General features: G+C 32.3%; 1 protein-coding gene across 4 annotated transcripts in view; it reads left to right on the top strand.

Annotated features, from left to right (window-relative positions):
• The window catches only part of LOC143258591 (uncharacterized), a 72,308-nt gene that overhangs the window by 23,838 nt on the left and 30,261 nt on the right, over positions 1–18,209 (top strand). Inside the window, exon 2 of one of the 4 annotated variants that reach the window (XM_076517776.1) lies at positions 13,573–13,687. The exons of 2 other annotated variants lie outside the window; for them this stretch is intronic. In XM_076517776.1, the coding sequence (XP_076373891.1) occupies positions 13,621–13,687 (67 nt within the window). In that variant the 5' untranslated portion in view covers positions 13,573–13,620. Of the gene's footprint in view, positions 1–13,572; positions 13,688–18,209 lie in introns of those variants that run through there. One more of the 4 variants, XM_076517775.1, reaches the window with a different exon arrangement.

Raw genomic sequence — 18,209 nt, forward strand, 5'->3', positions numbered from 1 at the left:
AATTTGGGGCATGATGATGGTTAAAACAAAATAATAAACTTACATTAATGGTACCAGTTTTCCATCAGTTTTGATTTCATTCCTTTACGTCGAATGCTCAATCCTTTTTCATGATTTTTTGTCAATACATATCAGTAAATCATATGATGTAAGAACGTGACACTCGATAGTAACCAACATTAGCATTGGGATCGCAACACTATTATTCGGAACACACTTATACTTTGTATAACCAACCAGATTCTTTGAAATATATCGTGGTAGATTTTACACTGTAAAACAGTGTTAATATGTTCTTTTATAAGAATGCCATGGAATGTAGATTAACAGCTTCTTGTCATCACCCTCATGCAACTGATAGAGCCACATTAAGTATCATTATTCGTGCTAATTGCTTAAGCTGATATCATGTGACGCTAAACTCTCTTTCATTGGGACAATTTCATAAAATTTAATAATCTTTTTGCTGAAAAGTTGGCAGTCAATAATAAATAATAACCGTACACCCGTATGCTTCTTTTAAAAACTTTGGCCAGAAACTGTTAATCTAGTTTGGTTAACTTAACCAATACTTATGTATCTGCACGTCCTTTCATCTTATTATTTTGCTGCTCTAAGCCAGATATCTTTAATACGAATAGCAAAAAATTAAAATCTGTTTAGTTTTACTTTTAGATGAATCTGTAATAAAAATGTTAGATCAATAGCTTTTGTGACTTATTTGTGTAGATGTGTGCAAACAGTATCGTCAAATTTGAACAGTTTTTGTTAGATAATTTTGTAAAGATATATCTGTGTACGAAAGTTACAGCAAGTCCAGAAAAATCAAGTACATTTTTCTATCACAGAAACTTTCCGTACTTTTGGTGCGAAGAAAAGGAAAAAAAAAGGTTGAAAGTCAGTGTTAATTAGAAATGTTATATCTCAGGTGTTGTTTAATGGATTGCCTTTAAACTTGGTATGCGAATTAAGAGTCTAATAGAGAACATCAACTGAGGAAATACTGAGTTAATCTGGATTACCACAGTCCGAGTTAAAGAAGGTAGAATATCGCTAAACTGCCATTCCTGTTAATAACACAGTGTAGCCTGCAGGTTGTTTTGGCTGCACAACACATTACTGTGTGTCTTGAAAGCGAGAAAGAGAGAGAGAAAAATTATTTTTGTTATATAAAGCACAACTTATTTATAAAAGTTTGGAGTAAGCTTGACTCGGTAATGAAGAAAACATTTTTATAATAATATTACGACGTTTCGACAAAGTTATGTACTTCAGGATAACGTAATCCGTTTGGTTTATGTTTAACAATTTGGATATTTTTTCCTTTCTATCAAAATCAACTCTAATTTTTCAAACTTTTATTTTTAATAAGTAGGTTCCTCGCCATCAAATACCAATTCAACGCTGAGTTTATATTATGTGCGTATTTACTATATATATTTCACATACGCTCTTTTTGAAGTGTTTTTTTTTTAATCATATTATCATATTGTATTTGGAAGTGTTTTTAATGGGGAATACTCATAAAATGTGTGAAAAATTAGAGTTGATTTTGATAGAAAGAAGAAAATATCCAAAATGTTATACATAAACCAAACGGAAAACTGGGAAGGAGGTGGTTGAGACGTTAATTAAAAGTTAAACAACCTAATACTGACGAATATAAAAATAAAAGTAACACAATAAAAACTAAAACCAGGAAGAATGGTAATACGGAGTGAATGCATGGTAATATGGAGTGAATACACAAATCAAAGCTTTCTTTAAAAATTGGGGGAAATAATTATAATTAATTATTGAAAACGTGTGTTTACATTAATGACTGCCTCAGATGATAATATTTCGCAATGTAAACAGGTAAACCTTAAGATATATTACATGTTGGTACTATAAACAGTAAGTACCTTTCTGAGAAATTCTATATTAAATCTGATAAACAATGAAGCCCAAATAAGGCAATTAAAATTGTAAAGATATTTTAGCATGCAGAGTCTTATTTTCATCATGATACAGAAATAAGCCAAATAAGTACAAAGAACAAACGGTTCAGGTACTGGTTCACTCATTTTTTTTTATTGGTTGCAAATAAGATGAATTTATACTTACACCGTGATTGCATAATTTATAAAGAATAACAGTAAACCACAGTTTAAAATCTATCAATTTTAGCAGTTTCTGTTTTGTATGTTATATGTTTGTTTTAAGGCTAGGTAGTTTGGTAATTAGGTCGAAAAGAAATTACTGGTTCGCACACTCGCTGTTGTATTTGTTCTTTTTAAATGATAAATGAAAGTGGGCTTTCCAATTAGGTCGAAGCTCAATTGCTGTAACAAGAGAAGTGCCAGATTTTAATTGACTTATAATTTTAAAGAAAAACTAAAAAAAATGAATAATTTTCTTTAAAATCTTATTTTTTAAGTACAAAATTACGTTGATAAATGTATAACAAGAGTGTATTGGAAGATTAATTAGTCATGTCACGATAAGGGAACGCATTTCAATGTACAAAATCATTATATATGTGTTATTACACATTTTAAAATGTAAAAAAAAAATAATTTATGATGATCTAGCTTATGAAATTATTTTTAGTGTAAAATTTGACAAATTTTAAAATATTTAGTTGCACATGGTTAAAGAGAAAGATTTGAAAGATAAAGCAGGAACAGTTTGTTTCTTTGAATTTCGCGCAAGGCTACACGAGGGCTAACTGTGCTAGCAGTCCCTAATTTAGTAGTGTAAGACTAGAGGGAAGGCAGCTAGCCATCACTACTCTTTTACCAACGAAGAGTGGGATTGACTGTAACATTATAACAACCCCACGGCTGAGAGGGCGGGGATTCAAACTAATTACATTAATGTGGTTTAACTATAAGCTTTTTTGCTTACATAATAATTTTTATAAAGAATATTTTAAATCCAAATTTTGAAGTAGATGTAATAAAATAATAATTTAAATAACGGAATCTCATAAAATATCTCAACCATAAATTTTATCCTGGAATATTTAATGAATATTACAGTTAATTAGTATTAATTATTGATTATTGGGGTTAATACAAACAACAATTGTTCTCTTCTTTAACCAGTATCGATACCTGTGGTGGTCAGGGCGCAGATAGCCCATTGTGTAGCTTTGTGCTTAACAAACAATTAACCAGTGTCAAATTTTCAAATCTTTAATTCTATAAAATATGTAACGAATGATTCACATATTACGGACGTATTTCCTGTTTTCAAGAAATCTAAGTTAAATATGGAAGTTTATAGATTTGTTACTTGTTAAATAGTCGTAACTACCTGTATGAGTTTCTTAAATATATTTTTTAGAAGTGTGGTGGATGAAGATCCGGCATGGTGAGGTGGTTAAGGCACTTGACTCTTATTCTGAGGACTGCGGGTTCGAATCTTTGTCACACCAAATATGTGCGCCCTTTCAGCCGTGGGGGCGTTATAATGTGTGATCAATCCCACTGTTCATTGGTTAAAAGAATAACCCAAAAGTTGGCGGTGGGTGGTGATGACTAGCTGCCTTTCATCTAGTTTTACACTACTAAATTAGAGACGGCTAGCGCAGATAGCCCTTGTGTAGCTTTGCGCGAAATTCAAAATAAACCAAATAAAATGTTCGATGACGCATTCATTCAAACTTTAAAAAACTCCCATCTTACGCGACACCTACATTTTATTGTATCAATAAATATCCCTTACAACGGAATTACTACTGGTTTTGAGTAAATAATTCTACATAGTTTTGTAATGTTATGTTTACTCTTCTTTTCGTGAAAGAAAGTCCTCATTGGCTGAAGAGTAAATCAGCAGATTTACAGAACTAATATTCGGGTTGAGATACTTGTAGTGGGTAGAGCATAGACAGCCCATTGTTTTGTTTGTTTGTTTTGAACTTCTCGCGAAGTTAGACGAGGGCTATCTGTGCTGGCCGTCTGTAATTTAGCAGTGTAAGATTAGAGGGAAGGCAGCTAGTCATCACCACCCACCGCTATCTCTTGGACTACTATTTTACCAACGAAAAGTTGGATTTACCGTCAGATTATAACACCCACACGGCTGAAAGGGCGAGCATGTTTGATGCGACGGGGATTCGAACCCGCGACCCTCAGATTTCCAGTCGAATATCTTAACCACCTGGCCATGCCGGGGCCCTGTATTTTCAGTGATGTCGAGAAAACCCACTTGTAGAGAAATATATATGTAAAAACGGCTGGTTTGGGTTGAGAAAATATTTTACGTAGAAGAGCGAACAACGTTTCGACCTTCTTCGGCTTGTGAACCTGACGATGACCGAAGAAGGTCGAAGCGTTGTTCGCTCTTCTACGTAAAATATTTTCTCAACCCAAACGAGACGTTTTTGCATATAAGTGTGTATTTTCGTATAGCAAAACCACAGGGGGGCTATCTGCTATGTTCCCTGAGAGGAGATGAAACTCCTGGTTTTAACGTTGCAAATCCGTAGACTTACCGCTGTTCCAGCGAGGGACTAAGCCTGCTGACACAAAAGAGTACCGAGATTATTATTAATTATTGATGATGATATATATATCACATTCTTAATAATTAATACATCTTTATAAATAATATTAGTAATTACTACATTTTGGTATAAACAAGTGGATTGTTTTTTATAAGTCATAGAGAATGTGGAAGTAAAACATTTAAAGTAATATAAAGTTTGCGAATATTTCTAAATATTACTATCAGCTGTCATGGAGCGACTAACAAGATTATTTTAGTATCTACAGTAGGTTACTCAGTAGTAATTTGGACAAAAATTGAAAACCTGAAATTTTGGAACTTGAAAACATTTACCGAAAAATTACTTCACGGAGCATATATTAATATATACATTTAAAAACAAAACAAGCAAAAAACAATGGAAACAAAATATTAATATAATATCAGTTTTGAACAGCTGATCTGAACGCAATGAAACAGACATAAGGTACTACAATAATATTTGAAATTAAAAAAATTCTTTCTTTAGTTATGTATCTATTAAGTGTTTTAATATCTAGACGTTAAACAAAACCGTATAAATTTGTGTTTGTCGTAAAGCTATTCTGTAATATCAAATGTTTTTAAAATCAAGTATATTTTACCCGCGTTTATAAACCATTTATTGTTAAGTTCAGAATATGAATTTATGAGTGTTTTAATTGTATATTAAAATATTCAAAGACTTAGTAAAACTATTAAAATTATAGTGATCCGGCATGATCAGGTAGTTAAGGCGCTCATCTCGTAATATGAGGGGCGCGGTTTCGAATCCCCGTCCCACCAAATATGCTGGCCCTTTCAGCTGTGGGGACGTTATAATATTTGTGGGTAAAAGAGTTAGCGGTAGGTGGTGTGTAATCTTACACTACTAAATTAAGGACGGCTAGTGCGGATAATACTCGTGTAGCTTTGCACGAAACAAAATATAAAGTTTATTTTCGCTCTTCATATAAAAAGTATATTTTTGGTGAAATTCAATTTGACCTTCTCAACCCTTATAACAAATGCTTAATTAATTGTTCGTGAATCTCCAAAACTATGAGGTTCCAAACACCATTATTAATACTAAATAAAAATCATGACTAAAATAAGTTGAATTATTCCATTAAATAAAGTTTTATTTGCTAATATCTATTGTGATTATCATGCACAATTTGTAAACGGCTTTGAGTGTAATGTATTGTAATTAATATACACTAGAGGACGCAATGAATAGCAAATATAATATTAATTTTATGAGTTTTTATCTATACATCTCTATAATTTAGTATCATGGCGATGTTCTGAACACTGCAGAAACAAGAAGGATCGTGTATCAAAACTTTTTCTAAATATGTATTGCAATTAGTGTACGCTAGAGGGCGCCATAAAAAGCAAAAATAATGTTGATTTTGAGAGTTATCTATAAATCTGTATAATTTAGTGTCAAGGCAATGTTGTGAGCACTGCAGCAACAAAGGTGATCGTGTATCAGAGCATTTTCTAAATATCCATTTCAGCATATGGATTGCAGGGTGTTTTTTTATTGTTGTCTGGGCTATTTCCTTTAAAGTTCCTCGTAAAGCGACACACGTAACATACGCCACATGCTTTAGATATAAGGTTTCAAATGATTTACGGACAATATTTATGATTAAACTGACCATACTCAAAACCAGAGGAACAAAATGTTTAAAGTTTTAGAAACTTCACAATTCATAGATCAACTACGAGGATCTTGAAACAAATAAGATACCGGTACAAAAACTATTGTAAGTAATACATCAAGATCATACGAGACAGTTGAATTTGACTCTAGCACGTAATATCTTGTATATTTTTCTTGTGTTAAACAACAACAACACACAAACACAATACTTGAACAATTTTTTGTGACGATTTGAATTCCTGTGTTAGGCTTTATGACCGATGACGTGGGTTATAAATCACTCGTGGGAAAGGTAAGGGAATAATAAAATATTTATGTGATAGTTTAACTTACATGTAAAGTAAATTCACCCGCTATTAGGACTTATAATTTTTTCCTTAATTTGTAATACATCATTCGGAAATATTTCATGTCAGTGGGTTGTATGCTTTTATAAATCTTACTCGGAGCTGTTTATAAATGAATATACATATTCAGAATATTCACAGTTTTCATATACGGCACTATTTATTGAATTTAACGGTGACTGTGTTTAATAAACATTTTCCTTCTTCTGAAACAAATACAAAATTGTTTTATGTACTAGTTTAATTTATATACGGACCAGAATAGTTATGCTACCATTAGATACCGATGTAACACTCATATAATAAAATATAGAATGAGAGAAAGAAAAGTAGTGTTATATATTCTTTTAAATGTTACTAAAACTTGTTTTTATTTTATTAAACAAAAGTATTGACAAAAGAGAGAATATATCAACAATATTCTTGAAGTTATTACATTGGAAATATATCATTATAGTTTTGAAATAAATCAATAAAGTGTCTGTCCTGGTATGTGTTAAAGAATGTTATAAATACGTTGCGTAAAAACAAAAACTGCGTGAAACATTCTGTGCGCTTTTGTGCATTTTTGACTCTTTAATAATTTTTTATTTTCTTTGAAAAGCGTTTCAAAGTTTGACATTGTTATATTCAAATTAAACACAATAACACAATTTAATTGTAAAAGCAATAATTCTATTTAAGTATTAATTTAACCTTTCCAGAATATATTTATGCGTATAAATATTTTTTTTTCTGTTGTAAGGAAATGAAAAATATGAATCGCAATGTGAACTTATTGATCTTATAGGAGTACTAAAGACATTCATTAAACTAGTTTTACATGATATTGATCTTATAGGAGTACTAAAGACATTCATTAAACTAGTTTTACATGATATTGATCTTATAGGAGTACTAAAGACATTCATTAAACTAGTTTTACATGATATTGATCTTATAGGAGTACTAAAGACATCCATTAAACTAGTTTTACATGATATTGATTTCATAGGAGCACTAAAGACATCCATTAAACTAGTTTTACAGAATATTGATCTTATCAAAATAGAAATGAAACCAGTTAAACCAATTATTATTTTTTTTTACTTTTCGATCAAGCTAGCATAAAGTACCATCTGCTATATTCAAAGAGTCTCTCATGGTTCACAGAAGCTTCAGTGTATCGGGTGAGCTCTTCAATTATCTTCAGTTACTTGTGAACTACCCTAAACATACCCGTTAACTTGTCCTCGGTATTTGAGCACTTTTACCATATTTGGTCCCGTTAGCTTGTAAGGGGGGGGGGGTATGAACATAGTTCCAAAAATTGTATTCTGATTCTAGATTAGAGTTCAGAAATTACACAAATGTATTCATAGACCTCCATTATCACTGTGTGACTTTCCAGACACATCTATATTGTTTGGATACCCCTAATCTTTATCAGGTAGGGGAGTTACGCTATATAGATACCATCAAGACAGCAAAGTTCGATCTTGCTTTCTGTGACAGGAGTTTGCGGACAAACAATTCCATACACAAAGAAAAGTGAATTAATATACATAAATAGTGGCATATCACATCAATTAAGTATCAAAATTTGATTTGTGTTTTTGTTTGCGTTATCAGTTAGACATATATTTATTACTTCACTGTTAGGTGAATTTTTGGAAGTTGTCACATAAATTACTTAATTTTAAATTTAAATCTAAAGAAAAAATCTTGAAGTTATTGGCCGTTAATACTAATAACAGACAACAAATACAATATTTAATGAAGGATTTTCACTCGAGATCTGAGATAAAAGCTGTTGAAGTATTTGCTATAGATGCGCAATAACACATGTAACATGAAACATAAAAACTGACACAGGTTCGAAAAATCGTACTAAAAACTAAACATTTTCTCTAAAAGCTACCATAACAACAAAAGAAGATTGTTTGTTTGTTTTTGGAATTTCGCACAAAGCTACTCGAGGGCTATACCGCCAACTCTTGGGCTACTCTTTTAAACGAAAATTGACCTTTAACGCGTACTTTTGGCCAGAGATATTAGATAAATTACCTAATTGAAATTAATAATTAATTAAAAGTTTAGCATTTCATAAGTAACTATTATGCTTTAATTTTACCAAAGAAGAGTGGGGTTAATTGTGTTTTATAACACCCACACGACTGATAGGGCGAGCACGTTTGGTGTTACGGGAATTGCATCCTAAAACTGCGAGTCGAGCGCCCTACCCACGTTGCCTAATAAACGTTTAGGCCCGGCATGGCCAGATGTGTTAAGGCGTTCGACTCGTAATCTGAGAGTCGCGGGCTCGAATCCCTGTCGCACCAAACATGCTCGCCCTTTCAGTCGTGGGGGCATTATAATATGATAGTCAATCCCACTATTCGTTGGTAAAAGAGTAGCCAAAGAGTTGGCAGAGGATGGTGATAACTAGCTGCCTGACCTCTAGTCTTACACTGCAAAATTAGGAACGACTAGCGCAGATAGCTCTCGAGTAGCTTTGCCGGAAATTTTAAAACAAACAAACAAACAAACAAATAAACGTTTATGTGTATTTAAGCTTTCTTTTTCACTTGCTTCTTGAATTTTTTTATTTAAACAATAAAAGTTGTGTTTTCAATACAGTCCAAGATCATGCCACTTACAAGGACACTATTTTTCACATGGTCTACCGAAAAATAACTTAATTTAGGTAATTTTTAGGTTTTAGATTTTTATTAAAATTACAATGTGATTTAACACGTTCAAATTTATTGTAAAAGTTAAGTTTGTGGTTCAGAATAAAATGCCTGTGTTATTAGCTTTTTAAACGTATTTTTTACTGATTATGACGTCAATTATAATCTTGTCGACTTGTCTACCGGATTTCGATAGCCCCTGGTGGGCAGAGCACAAATAGTCTATTGTGTAAATTTGTGCTTAATTCCAAATAAAGATGACTAGCTGCCTTCCCTATAGTCTTATACTACTAAATTAGGGACGGCTAGCGCAGATACCCCTCGAGTAGCTTTGTGCGAAAAACAAACAAACAATTAATCTTAAGAATACTGTTCTACGTTATACTTTTAACATTTTAATTTAAACGTTGTTTAGAGGGCGCATGATGTTAGGACCAACAGAATTTATAAAAGTATTAGAAGAATATTTAGAAAGTTCACGATGAGTTGCAGACTCTAGTAACAGATATTAATATCTAACTAATGGTACACTGTTTGTAAATACTAGTAATAACTGAATAATAAGTTAGAAAAATTATTGATTGGTGATCCTGGATTCAAATGTAAAAAATGGAATAGTTGTTGATTGAGAGTAAACTGATTAACATCAGTTACTCAGTAACTTAGGTTTGTTATCAATCGAGCATATTTTTCTTAAACGTTATTAGTTTATTAGGCTTACAACAGTTTCAGAATTGATGTTGATAAGTTGTTTGTGAGATCAGGCTTATAATTTTGGCCCATTTGAACAAAATCTCAAACAAGGTGGGACATGACATATAGCAGCTTGAACTATATTCACGTGCATTACGTAATATTAAATATGATATTTTCGCAACTGTTAGCGTCGATTATTTTATTAGTTCTACTACTTAATAAATGAATGAGCTGTGAAAAAACTTACACTTTGAACTGCACTGACGAAATGAACAAAGGTCATCACCTATAGCCTTTTATTTTCATAAATGTGTTCCAATCGCACATATACCTATATTAACTAAAAAAGCTGTAGGTTATACTGTTCTCATATCAACTATATGATTATATCTAGACTTATTTTGTGCTAGCTCTATGTAGAGTAGCTTAGATTTGTACAAATCATTCTACATGAAAAATTAATGTTTGTGCGTATTTATAACTACGATATTACTATAAGTTATGTTTACGTACAAATAATTTCAATCAGAACTTAAATCTATAATCTAGAAACATTACCTTATACCCATGACTCAGCATGTCGACAGCGAACTTTGTTGATAAGTGAGCAAAATACTGGAAACTATTTAAAATATTTTTAGTTTTACATAACAACGAATAAAACTTCTTGATGAAGTCACGAAAGTTAACAGTCTGTTTTAAGAGTTTTTCGCATCAATCTATGTGAGTAGACGTGTAGATGTCTTTTAAGAAATGGTAAAACGTTTTCCTTAAAACATCAAATCATTGTATTTTATTTATATGGTTATTTTTATTCAGTTATGGCCAGAAGCAGCGCTAACCTGATCAGTATTGGGTTCACACCCATGTATGATTACTCTACCTGCATACCACCCAAACTAATTAGAGCTAGGTATTGTAAGAAGGCTAACAAGTACAAGTATAGATGTGCCTTCATTTCAAACATTAAATTTGTTTCAAGCAAAATGCACCGCGGTGGCACAGCGGCTAGCCTACGAGCCTACAACCCTAGAAACGGCATTTTGTTACCCGTGGTAGGCATAGCTGAGACAGCCCTTTGTGAAGTTTTGTACTTAACAAGAAACAAACAATCACTGGCCGCTTCAATACTTCCCTTTTCTTAAATATTTCGATCCAGGGTGTATATATAAGGTAAACAAAAAACTTTCGATAAAAAAAGCAAATGTAGGGATGGCTAATATTAATCCTTCAAAAACAGTGTAAACTAGATAGTTGGCACGATGCAAATGCCATTCATAATATCTTGTTTGCATTCATTTTGAAAGATTAATATTAGCCATCGTTACATTTGCTTCATTTATTGAAAAGTTTTTTAATACTTGTCTGCTTGGTTTTTAATGCAGTATCTCAATAAACATAGAAATATTACATCCATAATGAAGTTTAAAATACAATGAGGTTCCGATTTTAATATTTGCTGTTTATCTATTGTTGGTTAATAATTTCTTCTTCATCCTACACTTAAGCTTTTTAATGACAAATATCTGTAAGAAAGCAAACTTCAAGGGGTAACGCTAACTTTTTGTTTATACTAAAATCATGATTGTTTAAAATTTTTCTACTAGTTATTAATAATACTTATAAAAGCAGATATCCTATTTGACACTATGTCACCTCAGTGAAACTGGTTGACAACATTGTCTTGGTTTTTGAGGTACCATGTAATAAAAATAGAAGAAAGAAGATGTGTTATTTACAGATATCCATAAAACATATGACTCAGTCATAACATAACTATTGTTATAAAAGGAATCATTGTATATTATTGTAAAGGTATGATGATCTGTTGAGGAGATATTCAAAATACCATATCGATGAACAAGGCTACCTCTACGAAGGCAGTGCTACTGTTTGCCTAATATATATTTAACAAAACATTTTCAACCATCTAATAAAATCAGCAAAAGAAGGTTTGTATGGATTCAAAGAGTTAGAAAGTTCAAAAATATTCTGATTAAGTTCTGAGTGGGTGTATAAGGTGGTTATCGTCTAAGACTTGTTTTTAAAACACGAGGCTTGAGTAATAGTATATGACGAAACGTGGTTTGCAAGTTGTCATTCACCCCGATTCATTTGATATGAAATCTGACTTTTTAGCCGCGACATACCGGTTCACAGAACGGCTCTGTTTGTTTTTTTTTTTAAGTACAAACTTTTAGTTCACAACTCCGTCATCTTTTGGCCGATTTGAGATCTAATTACAGTTTTTGACTCACGATGTCAAATCTTTTCGATTAATGTATTTGACCACGTTGAATATCTCATTGATTAATTTATTATTATCCTGCCTAAAAAAAATTTCAGTTTGAGGGTACTCTCGTTGATATCCTGACGAATAATGAAACTGAATCGTTGGTATTATTGTTCCACAAAAATATAGCTAGTAAAAATAGTATCACAGATTAACTTACTGTAATCCTGTCTAAAAAAAAAAATCAGTTGTTATTGTTATAACCCCTCTTCTTTTATATAGTTATTTGTTAATTTTTGTGAAACCGTCTAAAAATTTATGTAGCAAATATCATATCCGTCTCTTAGCCTGCCATACTTTTGTTTTGTTATAAACATTCTTTTCAAGCGTTTCCAGGATCGTGCACCCTTTTTTTTTTGTTTATAGGACTTAATACGCGTGTTAGGAAACTACTGCTTTTAGAGCATTTCAAGAATAACTCCTTCGTTTGGATGAAATAATATTTATTGTTTGTAAACATTTTTATGTAGGACTCACGACTATGAAATTAAACGTCTTGAAAGGGTTTGATAATTCATTATTTAATTTCTGTAGTGCATATTGATATATAAAAGACATTTTAATACTAGAAATAAACCATCTTATAACGCCTAATTTGCTATTTTTCTTTAACTGAACACTCAACGTTTCGCTTTACAGTGTCTTCAGAAGTGTTTAACTAAATGAAGCTTTGAACTATTTGTTAGTTACGGTTTGTCTTTCAGTGTTATTCTTTTGTAGAATCTGTTAAGCGAAACATTGAGTATTCAGTTAAAGATAAATTACAAATCTGGAGTTATAACATTGTTTTATTCTATTAAAATGGTCTGATATTTGTTGCTAGCTTAAAATTAGTTTGCTTTAATTAACACAGCAATTTAACTAGCAATCTGTTTTATTATTCTCTCTTACCGCATTTTTAATTCACGATATATTTATCTAGTTCGTTGTTTGTTTGTTTTTTAAGTTCGCTCAAAGTTACACGAGGGCTATCTGTGCTACCTGTCCCTAATTTCGTAGTGTAAGATTAGAGGAAATGCAGCTAATCATCACAACCCAACGCCAGTTCTTTTACCAACGAATAGTGGGGTTGACCGTCACTTTATAACGTTCTCACTGCTGAAAGGGCGAGCATGTTTGGTGCGACGGAGATTTGAACTCGCAACCCTCGGATTACGAATCGAGCGCCTTATCCACCTGGCCATGCCGGAACTAGTACGTTGTTAACAGACCTCCATTGGCACAGCTGTATGTCTACGGACTTCCAACGCTAAAAACCGAGTTTTGATACATGTAGTGGGCAGACAGTCCTTTGTATAGCTTTGTGCTTGATTACAAACAACATAGTTGTTAACGATTATGAAGTGTTTAGCTTGCAATTAGTTTTCTGTTTTGAGGCTTAATTATCGAATTTTCAAACAGGGGTGATATTGGAATTACAAAAATAAAGGATTGGACTTATGATGAAGGATGTTTTCCACTGAACGGACCTGCGCGATGCATGAAGGATGTTTTCCACTGAGCGGACCTGCTAAAAGTTAATTTTTTAAGCTTTTGACGTATTTTGTGATTTTTTATTACTAAAATTTTGTCACTTATATTATTCTCATTTAAAAATATAGATACTTTCTATCATAGTAAGAAAAATGTAGGGCCTAGCATAGCATGGCTAAGTGGCCAGGGCGCTGAACTCGCATTTTAAGGGTTGCGGGTTCCAATCCCTGTCACAGACTGTTTAGTCTTCGAACGCCCCTGAGGGTTAATATTTCTGAGGAAATACCCGTAACAGTGTTAAAGTTCCATGTTTGGTAATACATTTCCTAACCTGGTCCAGTATACCTGTAACAGTGTTAAAGTTCCACATTTGTTAATACGGTTCATTACCTTGTTCAGTGTACCTGTAACAGTGTTAAAGTTTTACGTTTGTTAATACAGTTCCTCTGAGGAAATATTAATCTTATTTCAAAACAAATACCAGAATAGAGAGAGAGAGAGAGATCCCTGTCGCCCCAAACATGCTCGCCCTTTCACCGTGTAAAGTTATAATATGACGGTCCCCACTATGCGTTGGTAAAAGAGTAGTCCAAGAGCCCAAGAGTTGGCGGTGTGTGGTGATGACTAGCTGCCTTCCCTCTAGTCTTACACTGCTAAATTAGGAACGGCTAGCACAGATAGTCTTCGTGTAGCTTTGCGTGAAATTCAAAACAAACAAGAGCACTTTTAAAAAGAAAAGCAGTTAGTTTAAACTATTTTGTTCAGCGGAGCATTTTTATGTAGTTTAAATGAAAGAACTTCCGTAACTTTTATTTTATATTTTTTATTCTCAAGCGAATAACATTTTATGTTTATAGACTTAAGAGACAGAACAACGCATGTAGTAATATTCCTTTTTTTTTTATAAATTATATATATTTTTGAAGCATTAAGAATGAATTAATTTATGCTTGTTTTTGAATTTCGCGTGGTGGACTCAGCAGATAGCTTAATGTGGATTTGCTATAAAAAAATCACATCACAAATCACACAATTTCGCGTAAAGCTATACGAGAACTATTTGCTCTAGCGGTCCCTAATTTATACGTGAAGAAGAAAAATCCCACTTGAAATAAAAATGTATCTCAAAGTAAAGTAGAGAACAAAGTTTTGACATTTTTAGGTCATTTTCAGGTTAACATAAATTTATACTATCCTAGTGCAGTGGTTTTTTTTCTCTGTTTCTCATACAATTTATGTATGAGTGCTGTACTTTTATGTGTTCTGATATAATCTTGATGCTTAACACTTTAGATGTGTTTGATTTATTCTCACGAGTAAAGAAATGTGATTAAAGTTGTTTATAATTCTATTTAAAATGTTGTTTCCTTGCGCATTTTCATGCGAACCGTTTACTAAATGCGGGCGTGTGTATGGTTTTCTTTTAGTAAAGCTACATCAGGCTATCTGCTGTGTTCACCGAGAGGAATCGAATCCCTGATTTTAGCTTTCTAAATCCGAAGACTTACCGCTAAATCCTGCTGTGAAAATGACTATTTGTAATTTTTTTGTGAAATGTTTTTATTTTGTTTTCTTTCTGCGTAAACTTCTAAGCCAAGCTAGGTTGCTGAATTTTAACAATAGCTAAAATAATTTTATCACGAATTGATAACAATAGTGAACTGAGAAAGGTATGTTGTTGTTGTTTGTAATTAAGCACAAAGCTACGCAATGGGCTATCTGTACTCTGTCCACCACGGGTATCGATACCCGGTTGTTAGCGCGCAGACGTACAGCTGAGCCACTGGGGGGCAGAGAAAGGTAGGTATTGAAAAGATTTAGTAAAAAAAAGAAAGAAAAAAGTAAAGCACACTACATGGAATTATAAACAATTTATTAAACTACAACATTTGGTGTACATGAAAATAATTAACAATTTCTAATGAAACCAAATGTTTGTGTGAATGGAGCTAATTAACATTTTTTAAGAAACTCCAATGTTTATATGAATGGAGCTAATTAAAATTTTCTCATGAAACTCCAATGTTTGTGTGAATAGAGTTAATTACCATTTTCTCACGAACCCTCAATGTTTGTGTTAATGGAGCTAATTATCATTTTCTCATGAACCTCCAAGTTTGTATGAATAGAGTTAAGTAACTTTTTTTTATGAAATCGCAATGTTTGTGAATATTTCTTTGAGAGTAGTTTACTTTGAGTTCATTATGCTTAGTGTTAAGAAACGTGTAACGAATTTATATTAACATCATTCATTTTAAATCTGACTCGTCTGTATTATTTGATGTCACAGTTTTGTTTGTCCTTTCCAGGACGATTGATATATTTTTTATATGCCTGAAATGAAATACTTTAAACATCAGTTAATCTAGTCGCTTAACATATGAAACTATTTGAGGAAAGAAAGGTCTTCCAAGAAAACCATTAAATATCAGTTATGGTTAGGAACGTGAATTTGGTAAACAGTTATGTAAATAAGGAACAATGCTTGATATACAAGTTCGAGTTAAATCTCTATAGTTGGTGCAGCGCAATCAGTCTGTTGTGTAACTTTATCCTTAAACTAACAAAGCAGTTGTGAATGTATGAATTGTATGATGTTTATAAGAGGGCGCCACTAAACAAATTCACTTAGAAGGCCTTTGATCTACAGCCAGAGATAAGCTTAATCAATATATATTAAACACTAAAAATGGTAAAGATTACCAAGTAAAAAAATTACTATATGTGGTTATATCATAAAAAGAAGATTTTAAAGCTCTCAAAATTCACCAAAAGCTCATATCTTTGTTGTTTTTTCTATGATTGAAAATCTCATGACTATGATGCACTAAAAGATATATAAAGATTGTGAAACAAACTGCCGAGGATAATACATATTTAGAGCTGTGTAAATGATACACATTATAATTAAGTTTATTGTATTAAACAACATTGCTTACTTCATCTTGTTCAAATGCCATTACAATTGCATGAGTAATGTTAAACTGTAAAATAACATATTGACTGTTTAATCAGGCCATATGGTCAGTTGTTAAAATTGATGCAACTGCTAAATTAGGTATTACAAGGGTCAAAAGTTGTGAAAATGGTTGTTTTCTATAACTAAAAGTTGATCGGTATTTATATAAATTTTACAGCATTAACTATTAGGAATGTCATAGGTCAAAATCTATCGAATGTTCAACATAAAACAGAGTATTAGTGTTACCATTTATACTAAAAACAAAATAAGTGTGACGCTGTTATACTTTACAGTTGAACTTATAAAAAAAATTGTATAGAAATTGGTCCAAAAGATCTAATACTTATATATACTTGAAGGTAGAAGTGGACAATAACGTGATTTTCACATTTGATCAGAGAACGTGAGAAATATAACTAATATTTGATCATAAGATTGGATCAAAGTGATATTTGTTTGTTTTAAATTTCGCGCAAAGTGCACGAGGGTTATTTGCGCTAGCCGTCCCTAATTTAACAATTTAAGACTAGAAGGAAGGCAACTAGTTAACAGCACCCACCGTCAACTCTTTTCTAATAGAACAGGGGAATCTGATCATCATGCTTAGCGCACACGACCTTAAACTACCGAGCACTTTCTCTTGTATTTTTCTTTTCTTTGCGGTCACAAAACGCAAACCATGAGCCTTTGAATTCAAAGTTCGGAGACACTAACCACTTGACCACGCCCATTCAGACAATTAAAAAAAATACAAAGATTATGTTTTTATGTATGCCTAATCAATTTTCACTTCATGCGAATTCTACTTTAAAGGAAGAAAATCCCATCCTGTCAACTTTTATTTACCACGTTTCGTGGTCAAGTGTATAAAAATTGCTAAGGCCAAGCATGAGTAGGTGGTTTAAGGCGCTCGACACGTAATCTGAGGGTAAGGGGCTCGAATCCCCGTCGCACCAAACATGTTCGCCCTTTCCGCTGTGGGGGCGTTATAATGTGACAGTCGTATAGCTTTGCTCGAAATTCAAAACAAACAAAGTATGACAGTTTTGTCTGTAATTTATTACCTACATTACCGTATATTGTCTTATTTAGGTACTTAACACTTTTTCAAATTCTCAGGTTTGATAAATCATAGGGCAGCTGGCAAGAGAAGTAAAATAAAATTAATGTCTATTTGTCTACTTTATTATAGTTAATTTGTTATGTTACTTTGCACGTAATGTTTTTGATAAAAGAAATGAACACAACATGTAGTGCTCAACACTCATCTTCATTTATTGAATCATTAATTTTAATTGAAATAAAAATACACCGTTAAAAATTCTGAATTTTTTTCTGTACGAAAGATTTGTAATGTTCACTGAAGACTCACCAAAATTCTTGAAGGTACATATAATATCGAATCGGACGATGTATCGATACAGTCGTATTACGGCTTCACGATACGATAATAGTATTGTACCTCTGTATTGCTACACCTTTATTCATTTTCAGTGAAACTGGTTGTACTTATCATTAGTAATGGTAGATTCTTTTAACAATTTCACGTAAACCTACGTAAGGGCTATTTGAAAAATGTGAATGATTTCGTTTATAATAACCC

This window comes from Tachypleus tridentatus, chromosome 8 (genome assembly GCF_004210375.1).
Source record: "Tachypleus tridentatus isolate NWPU-2018 chromosome 8, ASM421037v1, whole genome shotgun sequence".
NCBI classification, from domain to species: domain Eukaryota; kingdom Metazoa; phylum Arthropoda; class Merostomata; order Xiphosura; family Limulidae; genus Tachypleus; species Tachypleus tridentatus.